Here is a 23,438-nt window from a genome sequence, read left to right as displayed (position 1 = left end):
TTGGCTTTCGCTGATATTATTTCTTTTCTCTTTCGCAGGTTGCTGAAAAGTGCCTTCCTTGAAGCTCTCGCGACCGCCACTGCCGCTTGGATTGCTCTCTAAGGCTTTGCCGCACTTGCTTTTTAAAAATATAAACATAGATAATACACAAACACACACACACATACACACACATATATATCCCTCCTTCCCCCTTTTCCCTCTCTTTTGGGTTTATTTTTAAAGCAAAAGTCCGACGCTGCTTCTTGCGTTCTTCTCCTGAAGGCGACTCGTCCATCTTCTTTTTCCCGTCTGGTTTTTCGCTGGATTTCTCTTCCACGACGCAAATTTGTTCGGCCGCTTGTTCTCTCCATCTCCCCCGGCTCTGACTATGTAGCAAACTCAACTCTTGGAAAAGGAAAATAAATCACATTAGACGACACAAAAGGAAGCCTTGATTCGATTGGTTTTTAATACTTGCAACTTCATCTGTTTTTAAAAAAGATATAAAGAAGAAGGAAGAGGAGAAAACGTCTTCTAAGATTTCTCTCTGCTCCAAGAAACGAAACCATTCCATTCAACCGACGTCTTCGACAACAACGTCTAGCTTTTTGTGTTGCGGTTGCTTTTATTTTTCCCGTTTTAATTTCCCCTCCTTTTTTTCTTTCTTTCTTTTATGGGAAAATAATCGAAACCAATAACTGGAGAGCACAGAATCCTTCCGGGAGGAGAGAAATTTAAAAAGGAAAAAGGAAAAGTCTGCCAGTTATTTTGAAATAATAATTTTGGCAGGGGCACAAAATATATACAGTATATATATATATATATAACATTTCTATTTTAACTTCTTTGACAATTGCACTTTTAGGAGCTGGCCTCTAATTTGATTTTTTCTCTCTCTCTTTAATTCTGAGGAGATTTCTATTTTATGATTGGCTTTATGTTTAAACCTTGTTTTCAACAAAACCCAATTTGAATTCAATGGAAACCTAAGTGCTGACAAATAGAAATTTTACCAAAGCAACAAATTAGTGATTTCTTCACATTTTTTTAAACTTGAATTCCCCCCTTTTTAAAAAAAAACAACCCTTTAACCTCCCTTTTCTTTTAAAAAAAAAAGCAGCAGTGCAATTCTTCTGAAGAAGGGTGCTGCGTCATTTGAGTTTTCTTCTCTTTTCTTTTTTCATTCCTTCCTTTTTGGAGGAAGGGGGTATTGTTTTTAATATGGCTGTGAACGTTTCTTTGGTCCGCGATACAAAATGGCTGACGTTAGAAGTCTGTCGCGAATTCCAGAGAGGTACTTGTTCTCGATCCGACACCGAGTGCAAGTTTGCCCACCCTTCACGGAGTTGCCACGTGGAAAATGGACGTGTCATTGCCTGCTTTGACTCCCTAAAGGTAAGGATTTGCTTTCCCTACCTGTCTTGCTGAATTTTCTCTATGCACCCATGTGCTCTTTGCTGGTCATTGGTTCAGATATCAAGCATGAGAAAGAGAATCCCTCTGGTTGGCACTGGCTGGTTTTATAAAAGCTCAGAAATAGACCATATGGCCTCCCATCCTCTTGGAGTCCTCAAAGTCCTCAAAAAATTAGGATGGAAGGACTTAGGAGCCTGGTAGAAGGAATTATCATCAGATGAGTCAAGCTTAGGGCTGGTTGGACCAAGGGGTCAAGTCATTTCTGTCAACCCAAGTGAAGAAGCTGAAAGAAATAATAGATGTAGTCATGAGAACCTGGGGAGATGAACTTTGGTTCTCCAGGTGTTTTGGATTTGGATTTTGGATCCCTGAACATCCATGACGCTAGCTGGGGTTTCAGGGAACTGATGTACAAAACTCATGGAGGTTGAAAGTTTGGGAACCACTGGCCTGAGGGTTATCTTTAAAATAATTATTATAACAGGCATGATGCCTAGCAGTTTAGACAATGGGTTTACATGGTTTTGCTCTTAAGGTAGGCTAACGTTCGTATGTTGGAGATGAGATGGACTTCAGCTGAGGATGAGTGAGATACCAAAACTTCAGAAGGCTTGGCTTCAACCAACATGACTGGAGGATTCTGGAAGTTGTAGGCCACAAAATGCCAATCTTTCTCAGGCTTTACATTTCTCAGGCTCATGGTTCCTCTTTTGTCATTAGCTATGCTTTGCTGTCTTTGGTGTGCATGGATGTGCCTTCAAGTCACCTGTTGACTTATGGTGACCCCATGAATATCACAGGGTTTTCTTTGGCGAGCAATCCTCAGAAGTGGTTTTTACAAGTTCCTTCCTTTGAAATAGAGCCTACATCATCTGATATTCCTTGGTGGTCTCCCATTCAAGTAGAGCTGACCCTGCTTAGCTTCCAGTATAAAACCTACTGCCTTTGGGGCCATCTTTAGTAGCCATTAAAAGCTTGGGCACTTAATGCTGCAATGCACAAGGCATGGTACAGCTCTTCTTAGCAGATCTTTTTTTGTGTGTGTGTGTAGGGGGGCAACAAAAGTAGTAAAGAAACAAGGCTTTGAGAAGATGAGGATGACATCTGGACCCCAGTTCTAATCATCACCATCTGTATGATGATACTGGATGGCCCTTGTGGTCTCTTCCAAGTCTATAATTCTGCGATGCTATAATCTATGGTGAATTCACCTGGATGTTTTGCCATTCCATTTGGAATTGATCACAACAACACAGTTACAAAAACCGATATGACTTGGAGGCTACCATATTATCCTATGGATACCTGATTGATTCCTAAATTCTTGGATAAAATCCTCATCATTGATGGTTCAGAACTACAACCAGTAAAGAACTGGTTGACTGTGAAACAAAGATGGTAGTGGTTGTGGTGGTGATGATGGAAAACAATTGCAGTTCTAGTAGTGATGCCTGGGAGCAATTCCAAATGTACTGACAAATCATATGAAGGAAATTGCCATATTGTTGTTGTGTGTCTTCGATTCATTTCCAACGTATGGCAACCTGAAGGTGAACCGCTATATTACAGTTACAAAAAGTAAGCCTGCTTGGAATCTGCCACATTGATACCTCCCTGATGGCTAGATTTTTGGAGAGAATGTGGATCATTTATGGTCCAAAACTCCATTCGGTAGCATCAGTTGGACTATGAAACCCATAATAACCACCATATTTAATTTACAGATTGATTGAGTCTTCCTTATCTGAAATGCTTGGGACCAGCAGTGTTTTGAATTTCTGATTGATTGATTGATTGATTGATTGATTGGATTTTGGAATACCTGTATTTGCATGTATGTACATAATGAGATATATTGAAGATGGGGTCCAGGTCTAAGCATAAAATTCATTCAAGTTTTACCTTATACCCATAGCCTGATGGTTATGTTATATAATGTTTTTAATAACTGTGTGCATGAAACAGAGTTTGTGTACATTGAACAACCAGAGAGCAAAGGTATCAGTATCTCATGCACCCATGAAAAACGTTTGGGTTTTTGGAATATTTTGGAATTCCAGATAAGGGAGACTCAACCTGTATAATAACTAAATATTATTAAACATTAGAAATTTTAATTGCTGTTATTATAAATTATGATAACATTAATAATTCATCACCAACATCATTTTTATTTATAGCCTGCCCAAACTCTAGGACTCGAGCCAACTTGTAGATGAGGCAAGTAGCCAAATCTATGATAAAGGCTTACAACTCCATTTAGTCTCCCTCTCCAAAATGTCGTTCCCCGCTCATGCCTTCCATCCAGTTCCATGCGCTAGGAAAACAAGTATGGCGTCATACAGACAGGCCAAAATAAAACTGCTTTGGGCCACTTTGGAGGTATGCTATTTAAATGATACATGCGTCCTGAGAATTTGGAAGCCATGCCAAAGCCACAATCCTGTCCTAAGGACTGGAGGGCAGCTTTAGTGCAACCTCCGGACTTTTAGGACGCATGCATTATTTAAACAGCATACCTCCAAAGTGGCCAGAAGCAGCTTTATTTTGGCCTGTCTGTATGGAGCCTAAGTTGCCCAAGAAACATACCAGAGCAATGATAGGAGATAATGAATTTAGCTCAGCAATCCCAGCCTTCTTGCTTGCTTGCTTTCCAGCCTTTTTCAGATGGATCTGGTCTCTTTGAACCTGCTCTTGGCTTTATTGATCAAGCAGGGAAGCAGAGGGTCACTCTGGCCTCATCTGCACAGTAGAAATAATGTGGATTTTCACCACTTTAACTGCCATTTCTCAATGTTATGGGATCCTTGGATTTGTCGTTTTTGTGAGATATTAAGCCTGTCAGAGAGTTCTGGTGCCACAATAAACCGCAGAGTTTTGCAAGACGATTCGCATTTTGGGACACATTCCACGCAAAATTCACATGTGGTATTTTTGCACGAAAAAACAGCTTTTTGTCTGTGTGGGAGGCTGCATTTTGTGCACAGGAAATGATATTTCTGTGGTCAGAAAAAATGCTCTTTTCTGCAGAGAAAATGCTGTCTTGAGTGCAAAATAACCACCCACAAATTTTGCATAGAATAAGTCCCAAGTTGTGAAAGTATTTGTCAGTCCAGGCGTCTTCTCCCCTGGGTTTCCTTACACTTGAGAAAGATATGTTCCAAGCATTGGATGAATATTTTCAAATATCCTTTCCATTGCTAAGAGTAGGCTGGGAATGGCAGTCCAGTGAGATCTGGAGCACCACATGATTCTCACCCCTGTTTTTGAATAATCGTACCATTGTTTTGCATGCATGCGCTCTCTTCTGTGGGGTCATATCCAAAAGTACAAGGAGGAGCCTGCAGCATTGCTCTCCCCATAGATTTGGTACCTAACTCCCAGATCCTTGAACTCTGTCAAGTCAAACTGTTGCTATTTAAAAAGGAAGGGTTTCTCGCTCTCTCTGTGTGTGTTGCGGTTGTTTTCCTCCCCTTTGTTCTGCCATGTCCTTGAATGCTTTGAGCTGCCGCCAGCCCAGCGGCATCGGCACAATTACTTGGGATAAGAAGATTAATATGTTTACATTGCTTTTTATGACATTTGTTCGGGGGCTCAATATTTTTGTGCAACAATCCCCTTGGAGTCCTGCGTTTGGGGCGCGTCCAACAGAGTGGCCAAACCCGTTTCCATTTTTTGATCCCTGAACATGCCGGTTTCCTTATGTTGATCTCTGGCTTGGAAACAAATCTGTTTGACTTCCAAAGCTGCCCTGACTCAGCCTATCGTCCAGATGGGTTTCGCAGTTATTTCTTTGCAATCTGGCCTGCAAACTGCTTGGAAAAACCAGGGTCTTCTTGGTCTCTGGATCATACTCTTGGAGTGGTTGGACTGGTACCTTCCTCACTATCCTTCTCTAGACAGGTGAAGGTCCTTTTTAGCATTGTTTGCTCAAGGGAAAAGCATCTTCCGTAATGGGCGTTACCATCTGTATTTGTTGTTTCTCTTGTGAATGGCATGCTTTTAATCCCTTCTAATTCTGTCAACAGTTTAATTGCATTTACACTTTTGTATGATGTGTGCATTTAGCTGTGTTTGTTAGGCACCTTGAGTCCCAGGGCTGAGAAGAAGGCAGGCTATTAATAATATGAATAAGAACAGTGATCACAATCTCAACATGACTAACTGAGGCTGTCATATGTTCAACGTATCATGAGATGGCATGACTCATTAGAAAAGAGGATAGTTCTGGGTAAAGGAGAAAGCAGTAGGAAAAGAGGAAGACCCCATTACATGTGGATGGACTCCATCAAGAAAGCTACAACTGCCCTGAGTTTGCAGGACCTGAGCAGACACATTAGTAATAGGGTGTCTTGGAGATCTCTCATTCATTGGGGTGCCCTAAATGGAAGCAGATTTAGGCCACTGACAACAACAAAAATTGTAGTAGTAACAACAACAGCTAGGGTCATAATCTTGTTGGCATCTTGCGTGTGTTGCGTGCCTTCAAATCGTTTCTGACTTATGGAGACCCTAAGGCAGCTTATCAAGGGGTTTTCTTGGCAAGGTTTGTTCAGAGGAAGTTTGCAGTTCTCTTCCCCTGAGGCTGAGAGTATATGACTTGCCCAAAATCATCAAATAAGTTTCAATGGCTCAGAGAGGAACTGATCCCTGGTTTCCAAAGACATAGTCCGACACTCAAACTACTGTGCCACACTGGCTCTACACATGTGTAAATCCCTCCACAGAAGCAGTTGGACACTTTGGGCTAGTAAAGGATTATCTACATTGCAGTTCACAATTGAGGGAGCAAGAGGTGTGCATCAAATGGTATTATGCATGCAAAGAAGCATGGGTCTATGCATTTGATTGTGGATTGGGTTGCACATCCCATTGTAGATTCAGTTGCACGACGTTGCCATTCATCACTAGGGATGCATAGCAGAATCAGCAACCTTATGCAACCCAAATATTAGATTGTGGTATCTTATGCAACCCAAATATTAGATCTCTGTCTAATACTGTGGAGTGCAAGGTACTTGGGCAGGAATCCTCTTCTTATTGGTGTGGTTGACTGTGTTTGCACATGAGTGATAGGAAAAAGGGTAACATGCCTGGACGTCCATGTATCAAAGGCAGTGGAAACCAGTGGCAGCTACGACATTGCAACCTGCTGTCATCTTTCAGATTGGGTTACAGCCTGGCGGAGATATGTAATTAAGGTGACTGGAGTGACAGTAATCCTTAAAAGTGCACACGGTGAATCAGAGAGAAATGCCACAGGAGCAGCATGAGAGCAACTGGTGGCATTTAATTGGGAAAGAATGCAGCCCTTCTTGCTCAACATTTCCCATGTTTTCTAAGAGCTGGAGCACCCCCATTTTAAAATACATTTCTAAAATGATGATGATGATGACGACGACGATGATGTCTGTGATGATATGCTCTCATTTAAACAAGAAAATACTCTTTTAAATATTGCACAGCAGCTTTCCTGTTTTCTCGCCTTCCCTTCCCTTCTGGTGCCACGTGAGTTGGCTTCCAAAAATCATTAAAAGGAGGAAGGAAGGGGAAGGGGGGGAAAGAAAGAAAATGAAATGAAGGAACAACTTTAAGACTAACCAGGGTTTTTTTTTTTTATTTTTGCATGGGTTTTCATGGATAGAAACCCCTTTTGCCACTTCTTATATAATAATAATAATAATAATAATAATAATTATTATTATTATTATTATTTTATTTATATTTCCCGCTTCTCCCTTCGGATCGAAGCAGGATTACAGCAAGTAAAAACATCATAAAAATACATATATAATTTGGAATACTTCAATCAAAGAAAAGAAAGTAAGAAAAAGGAAGAGTCGTTACAGTATTGCTCACAATCATAAGGATCGAGTCCTCATATTCAGGTGTAAAATATTATTCAAAATCAGATTAGAGGAGATCTGTTGGATAGGCTCGCCGGAAGAGATCCATCTTAAATGCTTTTTTAAAGGGGTCCAAAGAAGTGATACGACGGATCTCTTCCGGTAAGTTGCTCCAAAGTCTAGAGGCCATTACAGAAAATGTTCTACAAGAGGTAGTTTTCAACCTGGTGTTAGGATATTCTAGTATTTTTGTTCCAGATGTTCTGAGAGTTCGGGGCAGATTATGTAGGGAGAGGCATTCCTTTAAGTAACTCGGGCCCATGCCATGTTATAGGTAATAACCAACACTTTGTATTGTGCCTGGAAGCTGATCAGCAGCCAATGTAGAGATTTCAACACCGGTGTAATATGCTCTGATCTCGGTGTCCTGGTGATTAGTCTGGCTGCAGCATTCTGGATCAGTTGAAGCTTCTGAACTTGGTACAAAGGCAGCCCCATGTAGAGCGCATTACAGAAATGTAAACGAGAGGTTACCAGCGCATGTATCACTGCTTCAAGGTCTCCCTGAGCCAGGTAGGGATGCAGTTTGCGTATCAGCCGAAGTTGATACCATGCACTCCTGGCTATCACTCATGCAAAAATAAAAACCAGTTAGTCGGAGGTGGTGTTAACTGCCCTCAGATCAATCTCGACTCATGGCGACCCTGTGGATGAGACTTCTCCAAGACTCCCTATCTTCCACTACTTTGCTCAAGTCGTGTGTGTGTGTGTGTGTGTGTGTGTGTGTATATACTTGTGACCTCCTTAACAGAGTCCATCCATCATGCTTTCTTCCTCTCCTTCTACATCCCTCCACCTTTCCTAGCATTATTGTCTTTTCCAGTAAGTAATTCTTTCTCATAATGTGACCAAAGCATGACAGCCTCAACTTTATCATCTTGGGTTCTAAGGAGATTTCAGACTTGATCTGTTCTAGGACTCATTTATTTGCCTTCTTGGCTATCCATGGTCTTCTCATCACAGCTTAAATGAATTGATTTTCTTCTTATCTGCCTTCCTCACTGTCCAGCTCTCGCAGCCATACAAGATAATAGGGAAAACAATGGCTTGTACGATACTAACTTTCAGAGTCTTAAAAGCGGTGTCACATTTCGTTTTATTTGTTCACCTCCCCCTTGCTTCCTCCTTTTTATGCTGCAAGAGGCTAGTATGGCTACTTCTTTGGGGGGGGGGGCAAAACTCATTAAAATGAGAGACACACCAAGATATATCAGAAGAGTGAGAGGAAGTGGCAGATTTTAAAATCGTGTCGTATTGGTTTGGTTGCAGCTGTATGTTGCACAGAATTGAAAGTGGTTTGGAAATAGCAAAATACAAAACTACTAAGTCGCTGTGTCATGGCAACTGTGTGCGATTTTCTATGTTCAAAGCAGAGCTTGGACAACTGTAGCGATTTTCTCATGATCAGAGTAAAGTTGGGATGGCTGTGCATGCAGAATTGGAGAGCTTGGGATGGCAGTCGTGGACCATTAAATGCTCTTGGGCAAGTCACATGCTCTCAGCCTCAGAGGATGGCAGTGGCAACCCTCCTCTGAAGAAGCGTGCCGAGAAAACCCCATGATAGGTTTGCCTTGGGGTCTCCATTAGTCAGAAACGGCTTGAAGGTACACAACAACAAGGTTAGAAGGACAATAGGAAAAGTGGAAGACCACATTACAGGTGGAATGACTCCATCAAGTGTGCCATGGCCCTGAATTTGCAAGGCCTTAATGGGGGCTGTTGATAACAGGTTGACCTGGAGGTTTCTCATTCGTAGGATCACTTACAAGTCAAAGCTGACTTAACAGCAGTTGACAACAACAGCAACAAACTCCCTGGGTGCCTCATTCTTCCCAGCCTGTATTCTTTACCCATCTGCAGCAGGCTCCTGCTGCTGGAGGGGGTGTTATAGGGACACACAAACGAAGAAGGGGGAAATTACCATAGCAGGGAGCTTGAAGCCACATGAATATTTCAGGAGCTCTCGGCTGTTCCACACGGCCTGGCATGCTCTGCACGTAGCAAGCCATGTTGTCGCCGCGCCTCGTCTGCCTCTCCGTCGCATCGGCAGCTTCTCCTGAGCTGTGTGGAGATGGTATGGCACCCAAGCACCTTGGGGTGCACTTGGGGTCATGCTCTCCAAGCTCTTAAGGGACTACTCAGGTTTTAGAAATCGAGGAAGCTCATGCTCCATCTTGATTTGGTTGCTTTGCCTGGTGCTTGAACTTTCCCAGTGGCATCCATCTGCTGGTGTATGCAAATAGTTGGATGACATAGGCATTGCTTGGATGGATGCCCGCATCTCAGGGGGACTTAGTGCTGGGTTTGTACAGTGGCGGGGGTTGGACTAGTTGTCTCTTGGGACCCCTTCCAACTCTGTGGTTGGCACTGTGTTGTTCAATAGTGAGTCAACACATCAGTTGTTCAATGGTGAGTCAACACATTGGTAAATCCTATCGGTTCAGTGGATCTGCTCATCAGAAGTGCTATGCTAGGTTGTGGCAAACCAACTGGAAAACCCCAATTGCCATATTCAGAACATGGTGAAAGTGGACTGTTTCATGCGCAAAATCATTTTTAAAATATTATGTATATAATTACCTTCAGTTTATGTTGCATACAAAACATAAATGAATGTAATGTTTAGATATGGGCCCCATCTCATTATGTACAGGGGCCCCTTGGTATTTGCTGAGGTTTGGTTCCAGGACTGTTCCCTCCCGCCCAATCGATACCAAAATCTATGGATGTTCAAGTCTCATTAAATGCAATGGCATAGTCATATGGTGTCCCTTACACAAAAAGGCAAAAATCAAGTGTGTGTGTGTGTGTGTGTGTGTGTAGGAATATTTTCAAGCCATGGATGGTTGAATCTGTGGATATGGAGGGCCGACTGTATATGCAAATATACCCAAATCCAAAAAGTCCGAAAACGTAAAACACTTCTGGTCCTGAGCATTTCAGATAAGGGAGACTCAACCTGTACTATGCTGTTATGGGATCAGTGTAATTATTTGTTATAGCCCAAAATGTCATCATGGTCAGGAAGCATACCCATCCCTGTATGAATCCCATCAGAGTAGACTCCATAGAATCAACTGGTAAATGTTGAGCCAAACCCTTGTGTAACTCATTAATTCAGTGGGTCTGTTATAGTGGGGTTTAGTCTCTTTTCTTCTTTACTCAAGCTCATAGTGCCTCCTCCCTTTGCTCTAAAGCTTTTCTTTCCTTTCTGCATCTCCTTTCCCCTTTAAAATCAGAACGGCATAAATCATTCCAGCTGCTGTTTTCGTTTTCTTACTTCACCCGTTGGTGTGAAATTTCCCTCGGAGGTACGGATCCAGGTGGAAAGCCGGCGGGCATTTTAGTGATGACCTGGCTGGAAGAGATAATGACGGACTTCAGAAATAATAGGCCTCATCCACTGCCCTGGCATCCCTCCCTTTCATGGTTGCAGGCAGATCCCAGCCTGTGATGCTATTGATCTAATGACTTCCATTAACAAAACAGCCTCATTTGTAAGAGATGCTGCAAGCGGCTTTTATTCCTTTCTCCTGTAACATGGAGCGGTGCTGCCCAGTTCTCCAATTTAGCAATAAACTGGATGCTGGCATAGAACTGGTTTGTTAGCAAACCAGTATGCGACTCTTTTAGTGAGAGCAAAGGCCTTCTTGGTGGCTGTTCCCAGACTTACTGAAATGGACTTGTGCTTTTTTGTTGATTTTTAAATATATTCTCTCGGGTGAACTTTAAATAGTTTTAACTCTATCCATTAATTAATTAATTTTACCGATACTTTCATATGTGTTTTTTTTATCCATGCATGTTTTAATAATTTGTCTCTACCTTGAGTTCCGTTATTGGGGAGAAAGATGGAATATAAATTGATGAACTATTATTATAATTGTTATTAATATTCATATTTGATTACTCTTGGTTCTACTGGTATAACCAATCACTTGGTTATGCCGATAGGGATTGATTTTATATCAAGAGCTGGTAAATTATATCATGGCACACAGCAGGGAACAGGAAGAAAATGTGGCAATTTACTAAAAATGCTTAAATACTTGGAAATTTAACAGGGAGGAAAGTCAAATTATTCAGTTACTGTCAGCATCCTTGAATCTTAGGGGATTGATAAGGAAAGGTCAATATTCACCAGTCTTATAACATAAACATAAGTATGCATCTCTTTTACTATTATCAGAATCCTGATATAAAATCATAGGCACCTGATTTGGGAGTTCATTTCACTCTGGGATCATTTCCCCCTCTTTTTTATGCTTGCAATATTATCTTTTAATTACTAGCTAAATAGTATTTATTTTTCCTGCTTGATTTGGCTGGGGGGGGGGGGGTCCCTTTTTAAAATTTATTTTTGCTGGTTTAAAAAAGAAAAGTGAAATACTGCACCAGATGGCCATCTTGCAATGTCAGATATTATTAGAAGCCTGATCAGTGCTAATAAGGTCACTCAATGGAAGCGGATGGAGATGTCTGGTGAAAGAGAGCCGAGACACAGAACAGCACAATTTTGGGGACAGGGGTCGGCGGAGAGGTTTTTTTTTTTGCAGATGTTGAATGAAGGAGATGGAAGGTGGGCTAGCTTTCCAACTTGGGAGGGGGTCAGGAGGACGCCATAGAAATTTCCAACCTGAGAATTTCCAAAAAGTGTCCTTGAGTGCAGTTATTGGTTGTTAACTGCCCTCAAGTAGGCAAGATTGTGGATGAGACATCTCCAATACCTCTTGTCCTCCACTGCTTTGCTTAGATCCTGTAGTTTTATGCCCATGGCTTCTCTGACTAAGTCTATCCATCTGGCATGTGGGCTTCCCCTCTTTCTCCTTCCCTCCAACTTTCTTAGCATTGTTGTCTTTTCCAGTAATTCATGCCTTCCAAAGTAGACAGTCTCAGTTTCATCATCTCGGCTTCCAGGGAGAGTTCAGGCTAGGACCCATTTGTTTGTCCGCTTGGCTGTCCATGGGATCCAAACACCCTTCTCGCCACATCTCAAATGAACTGGTTTTGTTCCCATCTGCTTTCTTCACTGTCCAGCTCTCATCTATACATGCATGGTGATGGAGAATATAATAGCTTGGATGATTCTAAGTTTCATGCTCAGTTGTATATCTATACACTTCAGGATCTTCTCTAGTTCTTTCATGGTTGCCTTTCTGCAGTTTAACCCCATGAACTCCCAAAGTATCATGGCTCATGCAGGTAACACTTTTGGCATTCACTTGCTCCCACTTTAGGACCTAAAGGTCCTACCTTTAGAGGAGGTGGCTGGTTACCTCCCTGCATGGGTCACTGCTCTGTCCTATGAGCAGGGCTGCTGAGATTTGGTTTTGACCATTGTTGGGGGTAAAATTTTGGGTCCTTCAACTAGGAATGCTGGGGTTTGAAACTGGCTTGATTCATAGGCTTGCATCACATATTAGTCATCTCAGTGACCTGAACCATGCTTTTATGCTAGCAGAGTTGCGCTGGAGGATCTAGAGATTCCTAGAGAGGATATATTAATCGAAACTTCAAATAATCAAATCTGCAAAAGTCAAAGCTGCAAATGAGGAGGGCCAACTGTATTTCTGCACTTCAGAAGCAGCAGAAATACCACAGTCTGGACTTGAGCCATATTGGGTTTTTGAGGTCAGGACCAGCCTGTTGCATTGTGCCTCTCACCGTGTCCAAATCCCGTCCATTTGTGCCAACTTTTCCCCCCAGTGTGCCAACTGTCTGTTGGGTTTCCATGCCTCCCTGGCAATGTCTGGGCCTCCTAATCTCCTCCTCCTCCTCTTTAACTTCTCATTTCCTCTCTCATTGTCCTCCCCTCTCAACCTTTCACCGCCTGGGATCTGAAGCCAGAGGTTTATTTATGGAGTACAAGTGTCTCCGGGTCCCCAGCCTGCAAAGGCGCCCTGCCATGACCTCTCCTTGGGGGAGCCCTTGTTGTCAAAAAATGTCGAGTGTCTGCCTTTGTTGTCCTTCTCCACCCAGAATGGGGATTCCCTGCTCCTCGCTGGGAGATATTGCATCGGAGGGCAGCCCAGCTTGGTCTCTGCCCATCGCTTACTGGCTTGTGGGCTTTCTAAATGCATATATTATCTGGAGGGGCCAGCTGGGAAAACAGTCGCACGGAGATTAGTCCCTTTCAAGATCCACCGCTGATGCAAACAAGTAGCGGTCTCCAGAGAGGGGAGAAATAGCTGAGCAAAATTAGATGCCCCTATGGCAGTGGTTTTCAACCCTCCTAATGCTGCGACTCTTTAATGCAGTTCCTCATGTTGTGGTGACCCCCTCCAACCATAAAATTATTTTCATCTCGGTTCCTAAGACCATTGGAATTAGTGTTTTAATACCGATGGTCTTAGGCGACCCCTGCAAAAGGGTCGTTCGGCCCCGAAAGGGGTTGCAACCCACAGGTTGGGAACCGCTACCCTATGGTTTGTGCATCTCGCTGTTTCTCTGCTATTTTTACAGAGTTGTTGAAGGAGACGTATTCCTGGGCCGTAACTTCTTTACAGACAATTTGACCCCAGTGGCATGCGTGCATGTGTTATTGTTACTGTTGTTGTTGTGTGTCTTCAAGTCATTTCCGACTTATGGCAACTCTAAGGCGAAATTATTCTAGGGTTTTCTTGGCAAGATTTGTTCAGGGAAGGTTTGCCATTGCCTTCCCCTGAGGCTGAGAAAGTGGGATGTCTAAGAATGTTGTTGTTGTGTGACTTCAAGTCGTTTCTGACTTATGAAGACCCTACTACAGGCCTAACATGGGATTTTCTTGGCAAGATTTAGTCAGGGGAGGTTTGCCATTGCGTCCCCTTGAGTGTGTATGTCCCCCTGAGACTGAGAGAGTGTGACATCTAAGACAGTTGTGTGCCGTGAAGTCATTTCCAACATTACCATAAGGTGGACCTATCATGGGGTTTTCTGGGCAAGTTTCTTCAGAGGGGGTTTGCCATTGCCATCCTCTGAGGCTGAGAGCGTGCAACTTGCCTCAGGTCTCCCAATGGGTTCCATGGCCAAGAGGGGAATTGAATTATGGAAAGGGTATGTGGCAATCTGGGGACCCCCAAATTCGACTCCGGGCCTGAAATTCTGCACCTTGAATCATGGTTAGATTCTATTCCCTTTGCATCAAAGTACCAGCTCGCTATTCAACCAGGTTAGCTTTTGCCTTGTGTGTTGACTAGACTGGCACACCTTACCGTTTCCTAGAAGGAGCGTTGTCTGCCTCTTCTTCGTGTTCTAGGAATACCTTTGAGAAAGAGGAGAGGAGATGTACGGAGTATTCGGAATTAACCTTCCAGCTTCTGAAGTCCGTGATTGCATTTGCCATCTTAATCCGCTTCTTGGCATCGAGCATAGAAAATGAAGGGCCATTATTAGATCTGAGGGCTTTGCATGGCAGCGTAAGCGTGGCGGGGGCATATTTGGGGGACTCGGGGTCAAAGTAGGCAGATAACGCCAGCATTAAGCTGGCCTTTTTGTCCTTAGGTTTGTGTGGCAGTTGGGTGTCCATTCGGAGCGGTCCTCCTCAGTTATCTAGGAACCGCTCAGCGAAACAGATTTCTTGCTGAGCCCAGAAGAAGAAAAGAAAAGAGATGAAAGAAATAGGCCTGAAGGACAAGTTGAACTGAGACAGTTTCAAGGAAGTTAGCAATTTGTGAAGCCGAAGTTTTCAAAGTTAGCAATTGCTTTATTTATCCAGATTGGTGGCCTTTCTGTGTGTTTCTGGAATCAGCTGGAGATACAGAAATCAGTAAAGTTGTTGGGTTTTTGGAAACAGCTTAATTAATAATTAATAATAATTTTGTTCAAAATTTGATTTGCAGATAAAAACGCATTCCACGCTTTTCAGGTATATGTTCTGGCTTTATAACCAAGAGAAAAAAGGTTCAGGGGGACAAAAATCATTATTCAAACATTTCAATAAAAGAAGACCAAAATACCTGAATATGGGTCTGCTTTTAGGCTGTATCGATATATCACCCTTTCAAATGTTGAAAGCGTTGTTAAACCTTCTGTCCATTGGATCGCCTTGAGCCTCTATATTGGGGAAAAAGTGGGAAATAAATACATAAATCATTAATAATTATAATAATAATAAGTACATGTGGGGAAATGTTAGCTGTTGTTTTGGCAGCCAAGAAGGCATGAAAGAGCCACTTTTGCTGACTACTATGTGTTAAGTTCCAAGATCATGGTAAAAGAGTATATACATCACTAAATCTCAAGAGAACTTTCTTGCATGTTACATACTTCTAATGGTCATTCTTTGCTAGTAGATTCTGGAAGTCAGAAGTTCCCAAAAGTTTCCAAGCGGCGGTAAAATGAAGCAGTGGTTTGCTTTTATGCGCTGGATGTGTACTCCAGATCCAAGGTTGCAGAAATAAAGCAGTTTGACACCACTTCCATGGCTCAATAATGTGAAATTCTGGGATTTGTAGGCTGGTAGGTCACCAGAGCTCTCTGATAGGGAAAGCTAAATACCTCACCAAATACAAATCCCAGAATTCCATAGCATCAAAGATTGGCAGTTGAGGGGGGAGTTGTGGCTAAACACAAAACCAAAAAAATCCACCGTGTCTTGACATCTATTAAGAAAAACCAGTTGTTTGTCTTCTCTTGATTCCTCATTTACACGGTGTTAAAAATTGCCTGCAAATCCCATTGGGGCAGTAACCTGTCAGTGTTTTCATTGTGTAACATTGTGTAAACTTACATTTGCTTCATTGCAGAACAGCATAGCAGCAAAGGAGTTTCTAGTCCATAAAATGTTGCACTATCTGGTGTACCTAAATGACTTTCACATGCACACTTTATGAAAAGAAAAAGAACCAGCAACGTTTCAGGGGAAATCTCTACTGGCTCTTTTCTTGTCATTTTGCAGAGGAAGATGGGTTATTTGAAGGGTGAGGAATGCTGGGCGTTGCAGTCCAGCAGCATTGGAAGGACCACCTGCTTCTCCAACTTGTGCTCAAATGGAAGAAAACGGAGAGTCCTTTAACCTCCTTGCCTCTTCTCTTGTCTCCAGGAAGCACGCAAAAAAATTGTGCGCCACGTTTCCTGGCACGGGTTTGCTTTTCCAGATTGAAACCAAATTGTCAGCTCAGATGGGCTGTTATTTTTAAATCCGGGAACTGTTTATGTTCATTAGGCTGTTGATTTTCCTAAGTCATGCAACAACACAAACAACACAAGCAAGGTGGCCTCCAGCTTTGCCGGCTCAGCTTCCCTTTCTGCCGCTCGGCTCATTCCTCTTCCTACGAACTTCAACATAAATACCTAGCTCTTTGGTTGCCATTTGGAGCACTTCTCCGATGCAAACTCTTCAAAATGTTTCTTTTGGGAATACCGTGTAGCTTTGAGGGCAGTGCTTGGATAAACAGCTTTAAAACGGCTGAGAAACAAATGCAAGGAAGTTGGCTTGACCAGAAGGCAAGCCGTACCATCCGTACAATTATTTGTACCCGAGACCCACTGCGGTTGCTATTTGCTCAAAGTCGGATTGTTGCAATGTGTACCAGGCTATATCTGCTAACATATTTTTATTTGTTGATGCGCCACATAAACCCATGGTTTGTGCTTGGATTGCAAATGCTGATCTGTTTAAACCGTGGCTTGATGCTACTTTAAAATCTGCAGTTGTAGCTTTTTCCCTCTGTTCCTTCCTCCTGATGCAAAAAGGGATTAGGAGAGAAGTCAAAAACAGGAAAGATGAGGCATAGTCTGTTCGCTCATCTTGGTTTTTAATTCTAAGCAACCAACCATAGCTGATGCAAGCCATGATTTTTTTTTAGTTTATGGTTTTAGTAACAAATCATGGTTAACACTAACCATGGCTTAAGCAACAAACCATAGTTTATTGTGACATGTCATCCTGCTTCTTTCCCTGCTTCTTCTGTGTCAGATTTTAGATTGCAGCCTGTTTGGGGCAAGTGCCTAACCTCTTCTATTTCTAGTTTATAGTGATTTACCAATATATAGTAGTAACAACATGTGAGTAAATAGTAGTAATGTTACTACAGTACTTAGAAATACTGATTACCCTTTTCCACCCTAACTCTGTCTATTGAATTAAACATAGACTATAACAATGTGAACTACAGCTACATCAAAAGCAACATAACTTATAAGGCATAGATGCCCAACTAAAACACAGATAAACCAAAAGTACAAAAACTATATTTATACACAATGGCTTCCTCTTCTTCTCCTGCTGGTTTGATACTAACATTTTATCATTCCTTTCATTCCATCCTTAGCTCATATTAGTTCCTTACTTCTGTATTTTTTTAGTCTTATTATTCAGTAATTCATTTATTAAATTAACCGCTCAAATATTCTCTATCATAGACATTTCCCATTCATTCAGTTCTCTAAAACGAGGATACTGTTAATGCCCTGTTTGTCTTTCCAAAACCGTATCGTTTCTGTCCAGTTTCCTTTCTGGGTATTGCACCTCCTTTAATCATTATAGTTAAAAGCCTATAACATGTTGTATAGTTCAATCTATCAATCATTGACAGTTAGTGTATCTTGGTTTTCAAGTTTTTTATATAATAATAATAATAACAACAACAACAACAACAATAATAATAATATATTTATATCCCGCCTCTCCCTATGGATCAAGGTTACAGAAACTATCAGAGGCCATTCTAGAACTTGCAAATGTTCTGGTTTTGGTTTGCAACTTCTCAGACTCCTCCAGCCATTTGAGTGGGGGATGCTGGGCTTTATAGTCCAAATAAGGATTGCTTTCAAGCTTTGGCCGGTGTTCCTGAAAACGTGATGGCCTTTTGTTCTGCAAATAGGAGGAGGAGGAGCAGCGACCGCTCTCTGGATTCCTGCATGTGGCACTTAAGAGCGTGTGGTCTCTGGGGCCCAAATGTTCCATATCACTTTGCCGTCTGCGTGCCGCAAGCTGGCTCCTTTGCTTGTAACACAGTTCGGCACACAGTGTCCTCAGGCGGAGGCAGAGGAAGGTCAAAGGGACTGGCATCCCCAGATGACCGGGAGGGGAAGATTCAATCAGGCCGGGGAAAGTGGTGGAATTGGATTAGGAGATTTGCCATGAGTGTGTGTCTGTGTCTGTCTGTGGGTATGAAGAGTGAAGTGGGTGAGCATCAGCAGTTTGCATTTCTTCCTTCCTCTGAACTTCTTGCAATAGCCTTAAAGGGTGCAGCCTGACTATAACCTGTGACTTGAGAGGCATTGCAGGCTCAGTGTGCGGAGAGCTCTTGTAGCCCCTTTGAGGCTCACTGAAAGAAAGGAATTGGCAGCAGGAGCTTTCCTAGACTCAAGTCTACTTCCACAGATGAATTATTATTATTGTTGTTGTTGTTGTTGTTTTCAAACCATTTGTTATTTACAATTTGAAGGATCAGTACATAGAGAGATCTTGCAGCATCTTTGAGACTCACTGAAAGAAAGACATTGGCAGCAGGAATTTTCCTAGGCTTCAGTCTACTTCCTATTATTTAGATGCAATAATAATAATTAATAATAATAACTAGAGAGATCTTGTAGCCTCTTTGAGACTAACTAAAGAAAGGTTGGCAGCAGGAGCTTTCCTAGACTTCAGTTTCCTTCCTCAGATGCATTTAGATGCAATAATAATAATAATATGTAGAGAGACCTTGTAGCGCCTTTGAGACTAACTGAAAGAAAGAAGTTGGCAGCAGGAGCTTTCCTAGACTTCAGTCTACTCCCTCAGATGCATTTGGTGGAGTAGAAGCCAGGTACAGACATATATATGCCATTGGTATGTGAGGATGTCAATACAAATTACACATCCTTTTTGTATGGAAATGGAGTTGCAGGTCCAATTTTAACGATGGTGGCTGTTAGTGCACAAAGGCATAGGAAACTGATCTTGGTGCACGGAGATGAAGTGGCAGATCCAGTTTTGCAATGGGACTAGCCTGTGGTGATGGGAAAAGATGAATGTAGGGCACCCCCATGAGGATGGGGTCAGATAGTGGTTAAGTGCATGTAGTGTGTTGTTGTTGTGTGCCTTCAAGTGGAGTCTGGCATATGGCAACCCTCTCCAAAGGTCTTCCGGGCAACCTTTATTCAGAAGACATTTGTCATTTGTTGTTGCCAGCCTTCAAGCCATTTCTGACTTATGTCGACTCCAAGGTGATCCCTTTGCATACTATTTTATTTTTGTAAGCGGTTGAGTCTCAGGGCTGGGGGGAAAGGAGAATATGAAGAAATAAAATCGCCACCACAGACATCCTGGCTATCATAGGCAATAGCTTTTTAATGGGTTTTTCAGGCTATGTGGCCGTGTTCTAGAAGAGTTTATTCCTGATGTTTTGCCAGCATCAGTGGCATCAATGCTGGCATGGAAGTGAGTGGTATGTATGTGTACACACACACACACACATACACACACACACACACACACACACTGTGCAACCCTAGGTTGGGAGGAGAACAATACACATATTAACATGGAAATCACTCCTCCCAACCTAGGGTCACACACTATATATACATGCCCAACGCTCTTCCATGCCAGCATATTCTCTAAAGATGCCAGCCACTGATGCTGGTGAAACGTCAGGAATAAACTCTTCTAAAACACAGCCACATAGCCTGAAAAAAACACAAAAAATGATGGATGCTGGCCATGAAAGCCTTTGACTTCAAATCATAGGTCAGCTCAAGTCAAGATAATCATTGGTAAAAGGAAGAGAAATGTTTGGGGGAGAAAGAGATGTCAACTGATGCTTTCAGTGGGAATCTGCCTGGTCTGCATTTATCAGCACCTTCTGGTTGCTTCCAGCTGAAATGCATTTTATTCAGGCTCTCGGATAGGAAGGCCCAGCCACCACCGAGATCCCAAATCCCCCGCCTCTCAGTCTGCAACCTTCCCTTCTCCCGACGATGCACACGTGGTCGGCAAGCTGATTTAATTCTCTGCAAAGACGCCAATTGAAACAACACGTTTCCCAGCGAAATCTTGGCTCCGGCAATGAATTGCTTGAGAAGCCAGTAGCAATTTTTTTTCCGTCACTCCCTCCTCATTCCTGCAAATGCAAAAACATCCAGGCAGATTTATTCTAAATTTGGTTGAAAAGCGCGCTGACCTGAGCCCGAGGCTTGCGTGTCCAGTCAGTGCCTGGGCTCCAAGGGATTTGTATCTGTTGCTCCAGACTTTCGTAAATATTCCCTCTCTCTCTCTCATATGGAGGGAGGCTTGGACTGGAGATGTTTTTGGAAAGCCTTGACACCAAGGAATGCAGCTGGATTAGAGATGAGATATGGATCCTTTTAAAGGCTTCAGGATTGCAGTGGGGAGATTTGGGGGGCTAGTTCTCCCATGCAGCAAAAGGGAGGTGGGAATAAAGTGTTAAGAGTCCTATGAATGGACCCTACCACTTTAGGGAACAGATCATCTTTCTGAATATTCCCTTCTGATTTGTTCCTTTTTAATCCATGCAAGTGGAAAACTAGCTCTGCAAAGAGTGACAATAACATTTTCCCTGCGGTGCTAGCTTTTTTGCTTGCGGGGAATGTATGCGCTGTACAGCATGAGGCTGTTTTTCAAAAGGCATGCCCCAATTTTAGACTAAAGTAGCATTGTCATTTCCTTCTCATTGAAGGGCTGCAACAAAAATGGGAAAAGATTGGGTTGTTTTGGATTACAACTCCAGAAACTTCATGCTGGGAGATTCTGGGAGTTGTAGCCCCAAGAAAAGCCCCTAACCTTCCCAAGCTCAGCAATGGCAGATCATATGCAGTCTCCAGATATAGATGGAGAGGAACCTGTGTGGACCCTTGCAAAGACACTTTCAGTCAGAGGAGACAGTAATGAGTCAGTTAGACCAGTGGTTTCATTGGGTTTAAGGCAGCCTTCCTATATTTCCCTGACCAGCATATTCAGTTCCCAAATTTGTATGTTCAAAATGGCAAGTTGTCACTGAACTGTTTTGCTGCATTCATGCCCAAACTATCAGTTTTTCTGAGTAAGATGCAACCCAGATATTTATACATTTATACAACAAGGGCTAGTCATTATCTTTTGATTTGTCGTGCCTTTCTTTGTTGTTGTGTACCTTCAAGTCATTTCCGACTCATGGCGACCTTAAGGCAAACCTATCATGGGGTTTTCTTGGCAAGGTTTATTCAGAGGGGGTTGCCTTTGCCTTCCTCTGAAGCTGAGAGAGTGTGACTTGCTCACAATCCCCCAGTAGGTTTATATGGCTGAACAAGGATTCGAACCCTGTTCTCCAGAATTATAGTCCAACACTCAAACCACACTAAGCTCAATACTTTAGATACTTCTTTTAACGTTTTAATGTTCACTTGGTTGGGCTGAATTTTTCATACTCTTCCCCCCGCGCTTCTCTCCTTCCAGGGCCGGTGCACTCGAGAAAACTGCAAATACCTTCATCCTCCGCCGCACTTAAAAACGCAACTCGAAATCAATGGACGCAACAACTTGATCCAGCAGAAGACAGCCGCAGCCATGTTTGCACAACAAATGCAGTTCATGCTACCAGGAGCGCAATTGCAGCCAATTGTAAGTCTCTGAAAAGATTGTCTCGCTTGATTTCTGCTCCTGGTCTTGGATATTTAGCTCTCCTTCCCACTACAAAGTCAAAGTGGCATCACTGGGGTTTGTGTCACCCGATGCGGTAACTCATGGTGTCACCACCACCACCATTGACCTCCTCCGATGCCACACCAGAATCCTTAGTAACTGTTTTTGTACAGTACTAAAGTTTCTCATCAATCGTTATTCCTATATATCGCTAAATGCAATGCTAATAGATGTGAATCCCTGAATGCAATGGTGATAGATGTGACATAACTAGCAAAATTAAAATTATACCTTTCAATTACGGTCAGCCCTCCACATTGGTTTTTGCGGTTTTGATTAAATGTGGGTCTGAATAATATGTTCTCTCTAGGAATCTTTAGGTTCTCCAATGCAATTCTGGGATCAATTTCCACTGGAAGAACCTAGAGATTCATAGATAGAACATGTCTCTATGCATTTTTTAGGTCTTCCAGCACTATTCTGTGGTCAATTTCCACCAGACATTGACCATAGATTTGTGCTGGAGGACCCAGAGATTCCTAGAAAGGGGTTTAAAAAAGAAAAGTGGTTTTTAATTTGCTTTTATTTTTCCACTTCTGTTTGCTTTTATTTTCCACTTTCACAGGGGTCTTGCACCTCTAGCTCCAACTAATGTGGAGGACCCCGCTATACAATATCAGGCACACAGCTTAAATGCATTTACATGCACATAGTTTCATGTGGTTAAAGTGAAATTTTGGACAGATGTGATGTTCTTAAAGAAAATTTGGAAAGAATAATTAAATGAATAAACTCAGGTATTGGAAATGAAGGTAGTTGAGCTTGCTATGGGAGACTCAAGGGGGAACATGGGGAGAAATTGGTCCCTAGCACTCGCAGTTGTACAGTCTTGTGTAAATACAACATGGTTTCATACTCTTACAAAGGACTTATGAAGGGAAGGCTGCAACTATCCTGGTAACAATGAAAGGGTAGCTGTTTTGACCATAAAATGCAATGTAGAGTAGCAATAGCTTTACTAAGTAAGCCAAAAGGGCTAGAGCAATGTGTGTTGCATCTTTGGTTTTGGCTAATAAACGACAATATTTTCTGTTTTGTAAAAGTGAGTGGGTGTGGCACATTTCCCGTTTCATAAAAATGCTTCTTGTTTCATAAGAATCCCATTTGATGCCAGCTGCGGAAATAGGGAGGGAAAGGGATCTAATTTTTCACTAATTTCCACCTCAAAGGAAGGAGTGAGTAATCTGAGTGGTTTTCTCTTTGCTGCGAGAAAGTCTTGGAAAGCCGCAGTTCACAGTTCAGGATTTATTCTGTGCAAAATTTGCATGTGGCAGTTTTGCTCAGAAAATAACATTTTCCTGCAGGAAACAGCCTTTTCGGTGCAGAATATATATATATTCTGTGCAAAAAAAAATCAGTTTTCTTCATTGAAAGAAAGTCGTTTTCCATACAAAACAATGACATGTGAATTTTGTGCAGAACAAGTTCTGAACTGTGAAAATTCTCAACCATCCAGGATCCTTCTCATCAGAATTTTTCAACACTCCAGAAACACATTTCTAAGCCATTTTTGGGGATAGTATTGAATACAA

At 42.3% G+C, this 23,438-nt stretch overlaps 1 protein-coding gene across 1 annotated transcript in view; it reads left to right on the top strand.

The window, feature by feature from the left end:
- The window catches only part of MBNL3 (muscleblind like splicing regulator 3), an 82,772-nt gene that overhangs the window by 30,923 nt on the left and 28,411 nt on the right, over positions 1-23,438 (top strand). The window contains 2 exon segments of the mRNA XM_042479483.1: positions 39-1,377; positions 21,661-21,825. Of these exon segments, the coding sequence (XP_042335417.1) occupies positions 1,204-1,377; positions 21,661-21,825 (339 nt within the window). The 5' untranslated portion in view covers positions 39-1,203.

The sequence above is a fragment of the Sceloporus undulatus genome, chromosome 7, assembly GCF_019175285.1.
Source record: "Sceloporus undulatus isolate JIND9_A2432 ecotype Alabama chromosome 7, SceUnd_v1.1, whole genome shotgun sequence".
NCBI lineage: Eukaryota > Metazoa > Chordata > Lepidosauria > Squamata > Phrynosomatidae > Sceloporus > Sceloporus undulatus.
Note: the sequence above shows the minus strand (reverse complement) of the source record. Positions and strands in the feature narration are given on the sequence as shown.